We start from the raw sequence: 7286 nt of genomic DNA on the forward strand, positions 1-7286 counted from the left end.
TAACTGTGAAAGAAAAAAGAAAAATCTCCATAATCATCTTCATACATTCATTTTCAGAGGGGGAGGGTGAGGGGATGCAACTTCATTTTCAAGTAGATATAGTTTACACAATAGAAGTTTTCAATTTTTACATGAAGAGGAAAAGCTTCCTACCAAAAGTTCAGAGTGGTCAAAACCATTTGTTTTTGAGACAGGGGTCACCAAAGCTGTGTTATAATATTTTTTTCAAAGATGCGTTATGATACATAACAAGGTCCCAAAAAATGTTTTATGACAAGAATCATGATCATTTGCATGATAATTCATTGTTACACATAATTATATAATCGTCACAGCCCTATGATATTCAAATGAAGAGTGTCTGGAAGACATAACTCATAGCGTATCCAGATAAGGGTTATACATTTGACACAATATAATGTTAATTATGGTTCAAGATAGACAAATTATACAGTTTACAGTAGATGTTTGCATGTACCTTTTCTTGCCGTTTAGAAGGCTCCGTGTTGATTGACATATATAGTTTTGTTATGTATATACAATAAAACAACATATACATCACATTATTTTAACTAGGACAAAAGCACATAGTTGTATATTTCACACACACTTAATATCACACTGGCCTATGAATCTCAGAAAACATGGCCAGTTTATCCAGCACATATACTGTAGATTGTATTGAAATATCCCTTCACCCTAACATGAGCTTCATGGTCACATGGGATTTGAAATTGACATTTAAATATATGTTTAGATGCCCTCTGTCCAGCCTACAGGGTGTCCCTGATTAGGAGTAGACAAGGGGGGGGTCAACGTCCCCTAGAGACTAGGCCTGGGGGTGATCCTGGATGTCTGGGTTCAACTGCTACACATCGGACAGCAGTCCTCTCATATTCCTGCCAGGTGATCCACTAGGGTCCCTACTGTGTTGTCCCAGAGTCTCCAGTGGCCCTGTATCTTTGATGTTGCTGGAGAAGGAGCTAAGCCTGGTCCTGATGGAGTCTCTCTTCTGACACAGCCTGGGAGCCTTCTCCTCGTACAGCCGCCACAGCTGCTCCCGAAAGTGGATCCCCACAAAGCAGTAGAGTACAGGGTTGATGGCGCTGTTGAAGAAGCCCAGGCAGAGGGTGAAGGGCATCAGGGTGATGATGGCCTGGCGCACCCAACAGCTGTGCATCACCCCCAGGGTGCTCAGGACGTCCATGAAGGTCAGAAAGTGGAAGGGGAACCAGCAGACTAAGAAGACCAGCACCACAGCCACTACCATCTTCATCACACGGTCCAGGTTGCTGGAGCTCTTTTCCAGGCTGGGCTGTGCCCCCAGGAGATGCTTCCCAATGCAGCAGTAATAGCTGGCGATGACTGTGAAGGGCACCAAGAAGGCCAGGATGTTCTTTGTCAGGGCCAGGCCAGGGAACCAGTTTGTCTGGGTAGGTGGATATCTGAGGGCACATGCCGTGACCCCCAGGTCCTCCAGGTGGTAGGTGTCTCTGAAGGCCATGGTAGGGATGGTCATGAGGCCAGCAATGGTCCAGATCACACAGCTGACCACTCGTGCCCAACACAGGTTCCTGCTGCACTGAGACTGGAGGGGATAGACAATGGCTCTGTAGAGGTCCACACTCATACAGGTGATGAAGTAAATGCTGGCGTAGACGTTCAGAGAGAGGAGGCTGCCACACAGCTTACACATCAGCCCACCAAACACCCAGTTGTAGTCAACGGAGTAGTAGACTGCCCAGAAAGGCAGGCTGATCAGGAACAACAGATCTGAGAGGGCCAAGTTTACAATGTAGGTGTTGGCCACTGTTTTACGGTTGGACTTTTGACACAACACGAACACCACCAAGACATTGCCCACAAAACCAAAGACAAAGATGAAACTGAAGATGGTTGGGATCAGCTTGTTCTGATGCAGAGAGGGGGAGATGGAATCACAGGAAGAAGAATTGTTCATTGGCACTTGTGATGTGTTGGTGGCCATTGAGAGGTTAGAGAGTGTTGTTGCCAGGGGACTTTGTGTGCGTGATTGCTTTTACAGCTAACTCCGACTAAGCCCCGTAAGAAGATCATGTAAAATCAGCAACATTTTAAATGAGAGAGTTGCAATAAGTCTGTAACTGTAAAATACAATGAGACAGTTGTTTTGGAAAGCATGGTAATAAATTGCTCAATGTTACATGCTGACCACACCACTCGGGTCATGTGCGTGAGCGTTGCAAAATAAATTTACACATACATGTTGTTCAATCATTGCACTGATCATTGCATTGCTCGTGCACGCCATTGAGCGTCTGCGTTGCCAAGCGCTAAAATAGAAGTCAGTTCTATTTGTGACGCTGAACGCGGTGCAAGTCCTGCCTCTCCCATCTCCTCATTGGTTTATAGAAGCCGATACCCACGTGCCATCTCCTCATTGGTTATACCCACGTGAGTGATTGAAAGATGAACTGAGGTTGGTCGGTCGAGGTAATACACCTATGAAAGTTAGATGCCAATCGCCATATAAAGTCCAAATAAGAAAAAGCCTGGAAGGAGGAGAGATGACTAGAAACGATTCGGTTGACCGTTTTATGTGTGAATTAATTGTCGGAGTAGAGGACCTTGTGCATTTCAGGTATGCACGTTTACATGTATATCCCAGGACAAATTAGCTAGCAACAGCAAGCTAGCTAAATAGGACAAATTAGCTAGCAACTGCAAGCTAGCTAGCTAAATTGCCATAACTGTTTGATGCTTTTCGACCTGTCCCCAAATTAATATAATTGGTTCAGAGTTTGTTTTGATATTTCAACCTGCGTGTCCTGACCGCGTTTGGTGTGGGGGGGGGAATATATTTGCGTATGATGGCGCACGCGCGTGTCCGGTCTGGGCGTGGTGTTAGTAGACACAGGGAGGGCCAACTGAAGAATGAGGTGTTCTCAATCCACTAAATACTTTGCCTAATGAATTTATTACATTCTGATGACAGCTAAATCTTTTAGTGATAACAGCTGTGTGTGAAACAGCTCAGTCTTCCTTCTGTATGTCTTTTTTTTTTTGATTTTTTTTTTTCAGAACCTCTACAGCAGATGTAAGAATCACGTTTCATTATGTCGTTTTGTCCTGGAGCATGAACACCGGGCCAACCTAATGTAAAAAAAGAAATACATTTGTATGGCCCATTTGAGAAATCCTTTTTGTTTTGAGAATATGTATTGGATAGTCCTTCTCTGTGCAGGCTCCAGGCTGGAGTCCATCTGAATAGTGTTATATAGGAGCAGACAGAGGAGAACATGTGGTTGGTTATTTTAGAGGGCTCTGGGGGTTCTGGGGTTGGCCATATTCCCCCCCTCCAGGGTCCCTGTGCATGATAAACTCCCCTACAGGGGCTGGCCTATACAACCAGCAGCGCATGCTGTATAGCAAAGTAATGAGCATTACATAACATAGCATTGTGAACAACTGGCTGCTGCAATCTCTCAGGAGATATTTTAAGGTCTTCCTTTTTACAAAATAACTCATTTGTGTTTGAAATTGTAAAAATAGTAGAGAAAAAGTGATGATAAGGTGGATTTGATTGATTTGCATTACCTTGATTCAATCTGAAAGTATTGTACAGGTATGTAATATATTTATAATGAACAAAAATATAAAAACGCAACATGCAATAATTTCAAGGATTTTACTGAGTTACAGTTCATATAAGGAAATAGTCAATTGAAATAAATTAATTAGGCCCTAATCTAGTGCAGCCATAGGTGGGCCAGGGAGGGCATTGGCCCACCCACTGGGGAGCCAGGTGGATGGTTTATCTTGGCAAAGGACAATGCTCACTAACAGGGATGTAAACAAATTTGTGCACAACATTTTAGAGAAATAAGTTTTTTGTGCGTATAGAAAATGTCTGGGATTTTTTATTTCGGCTCATGAAACATGTGATCAACACTTTACATGTTGCGTTTATATTTTTGTTTGGTGTATATTTATTACATTGTGTGTATTAGAGGTCGACCGATTAATCGGAATGGCCGATTAATTAGGGCCGATTTCAAGTTTTCATAACAATCGGGAATCTGTATTTTTGGGCGCCGATTTGACGATTATTTTTTTACTTAAAAAATAAAATGTACACCTTTATTTAATCTTTATTTAACTAGGCAAGTCAGTTAAGAACACATTCTTATTTTCAATGACGGCCTAGGAACGTTCTGCCTTGTTCAGGGGCAGAACAACAGATTTTTAACCTTGTCAGCTCGGGGGGTCCAATCTTGCAACCTTACAGTTAACTAGTCCAATGCTCTAACACCTGATTACATTGCACTCCACGAGGAGCCTGCCTGTTACGCGAATGCAGTAAGCTAAGGTAAGTTGCTAGCTAGCATTAAACTTATCTTATAAAAAACAATCAATCAATGACTGTCATTGCTCCTGTAACGGCAGTCTACTTCGTCCTCCTCCTCAGACGAGGAGAGGCGAGAAGGATCAGAGGACCAATGTGCAGCGTGGTAATTTGACATAATTAATTTAATTAGACAAAACAAAAACACTATACAAACTGACAAAACACACTAACCGTCACAGTCCCGTGTAGCACCAACACTGACACAGGAACAATCACCCACAAACAAACAGTGAGAACAACCTACCTTAATATGGTTCTCAATCAGAGGAAACGTCAAACACCTGCCTCTAATTGAGAACCATATCAGGCCACACATTAACCCCAACATAGAAACACAACACATAGAATACCCACCCCAACTCACGCCCTGACCAACTAAACAAAAACAAAACAACAGAAAACAGGTCAGGAACGTGACAGCTCCAATGTGTACTTAATCATAAACATCAATGCCTTTCTTAAAATCAATACACAAGTATATATTTTTAAACCTGCATATTTAGCTAAAAGAAATCCAGGTTAGCAGGCAATATTAACCAGGTGAAATTGTGTCATTTCTCTTGCGTTCATTGCACGCAGAGTCAGGGTATATGCAACAGTTTGGGCCGCCTGGCTCTTTGCGAACTAATTTGCCAGAATTTTACGTAATTATGACATAACATTGAAGGTTGTGCAATGTAACAGGAATATTTAGACTCATGGATGCCACCCGTTAGATAAAATACGGAACGGAATAAATGTTTTGTTTTCGAGGTGATAGTTTCCGGATTAGTCAAAGGTATATGGTTTAGAGAGAAATAGTCGACGCGTTATAATTCCTGTAATAACTTGCGGCTGAACTTGAAAGGGGTTCCTTCGTTATTTTACCGTTCATGTCTTCCATAGAGAATGTCTTGATCTACTTCAAATAAGGTCTGTGTTTCACGGAGGAGCAGACTGACAGGGGACCATGCAGACAAGCTCTGCTTTCTGCACTACAACTTCTTAACTGGGAATATTGAAGACCCATGAAAGCTGGTGGTTCGTTTTGACATATGTTCTCATGTTATTTGAGACTAAATTTATTTTATTTATGTATTATATTAAGTTAAAATAAAAGTGTTCATTCAGTATTGTTGCAATTGTCATTATTACAAAAATGTGTGTGTGTGTATGATATATATATATATATATATATATAAATAAATAAATACATATTTTTTATTATTATTATTATTTTTTTTTTTTAAATCGGACGATTAAATCGGTATCGGCTTTTTTTGTCCTCCAATAATCGGTATCGGTGTTGAAAAATCATAATCGGTCGACCTCTAGTGTGTATATATATATATATTTATTACATACCAAATACACTGTGTACAAAAAATGAAGAACACCTTCATAATATTGAGTTGCACACCCAATTGTCCTCAGAACAGCCTCAATTCGCATGTTGACTCCAACGCTTCCCACAGTCGTGCTTTGCTGCTACAACAGCCTCCACTCTTCTGGGAAGACTTTCCACTAGATGTTGGTACATTGCTGTGGGGACTTGCATCCATTCAGCCACAAGAGCATTAGTGAGATCGGGCACTGATGTTGGGCGATTAGGCCTGGCTCGCAGGCGGCGTTCCAATTAATTACAAAGGTGTTTGATGGGGTTGCGGTCAGAGCTCTGTGCATGCCAGTCAAGTTCTTCCACACCGATATCGTCAAACCTTTTCTTTATGGACCTCGCTTTGTGCTGAAACAGGAAAGGGCCTTCCTCAAACTGTTGCCACAAGGTCAGAAGCACAGAATCATCTAGAATGTCATTGTATGCTGTAGCGTTAAGATTTCCTTCACTGGAACTAAGCGGCCTATCCAGAATCATGAAAAACAGCCCCAGACCATGATTCCTCCTCCACCAAACTTTACAGTTGGCACTATACATTGGGGCATGTAGCGTTCTCCTGGCATCCGCCAAACCCAGATTTGTCCGTCGGACTGCCAGATGGTGAAGCGTGATTCACCACTCCAGAGAACAGGTTTCCACTGCTCCACTGCTCCAGAGTCCAATGGTGGCGATTTTTACACCACTCCAGCCTACACTTGGCATTGTGCATGGCTGCTCGGCCATGGAAACCCATTTCATGAAGCTCCCAAGGAACCATTCTTGTGCTGATGTTTCTTCCAGAGGCAGTTTGGAGCTCGGTAGTGAGTGTTGCAACCGAGGACAGAGGATTTTTACGCTCTACGCGCTTCAGAACTCGGTGGTCCCGTTCTGTGAGCTTTTGTGGCCTATCACTTCCCGGCTGAGCCGTTGTTACTCCTAAATGTTTCACTTCACAATAACAGAACTTACAGTTGACCGGGCCAGCTCTAGCAGGGCAGAAATATTACGAACTGACTTCTTTGAAAGGTGCCATTCTACTGCCAATGTTTCGCTATGGAGATTGCATGGCTGTGTGCTTGATTTTATACACCTGCTAGCAACGGGTGCGGCTATAATAGCCGAATCCACTAATTTGAAGGGGTGTCCACATACGTTTGTATACAGTTGAAGTCGGAAGTGTACATACACTTAGGTTGGAGTCATTAAAACTCGTTTTTCAACTACTCCACAATTTTTTTGTAAACAAACTATAGTTTTGCCAAGTCGGTTAGGACATCTACTTTGTGCATGACACATAATTTTTCCAACAATTATTTACAGACAGATTATTTCACTTATAATTCACTGTATCACAATTCCAGTGGGTCAGACATTTACATACACTCTAAGTTGACTGTGCCTTTAAACAGCTTGGAAAATTCCAGAAAACAATGTCATGGCTTTAGAAGCTTCTGATAGGCTAATTGAAATCATTTGAGTCAATTGGAGGTGTACCTGTGGATGTATTTCAAGGCTTACCTTCAAACTCAGTGCCTCTTTGCTTGA

General features: G+C 42.1%; 1 protein-coding gene across 1 annotated transcript; it reads right to left on the minus strand.

Moving 5' to 3' along the window:
• Positions 1 to 868: 868 nt before the first annotated feature.
• Positions 869 to 2208, minus strand: LOC120043692 (type-2 angiotensin II receptor-like). The gene is made up of 2 exons (XM_038988242.1): positions 2192 to 2208; positions 869 to 2018 (listed from the first exon to the last, which is right to left on the minus strand). Exons 1-2 carry the CDS (start codon positions 2206 to 2208, stop codon positions 869 to 871), a joined length of 1167 nt encoding a protein of 388 aa, XP_038844170.1.
• Between the last annotated feature and the right edge of the window lie 5078 nt (positions 2209 to 7286).

The sequence above is a fragment of the Salvelinus namaycush genome, chromosome 3 (genome assembly GCF_016432855.1).
Source record: "Salvelinus namaycush isolate Seneca chromosome 3, SaNama_1.0, whole genome shotgun sequence".
In the NCBI taxonomy this organism is placed as follows: domain Eukaryota; kingdom Metazoa; phylum Chordata; class Actinopteri; order Salmoniformes; family Salmonidae; genus Salvelinus; species Salvelinus namaycush.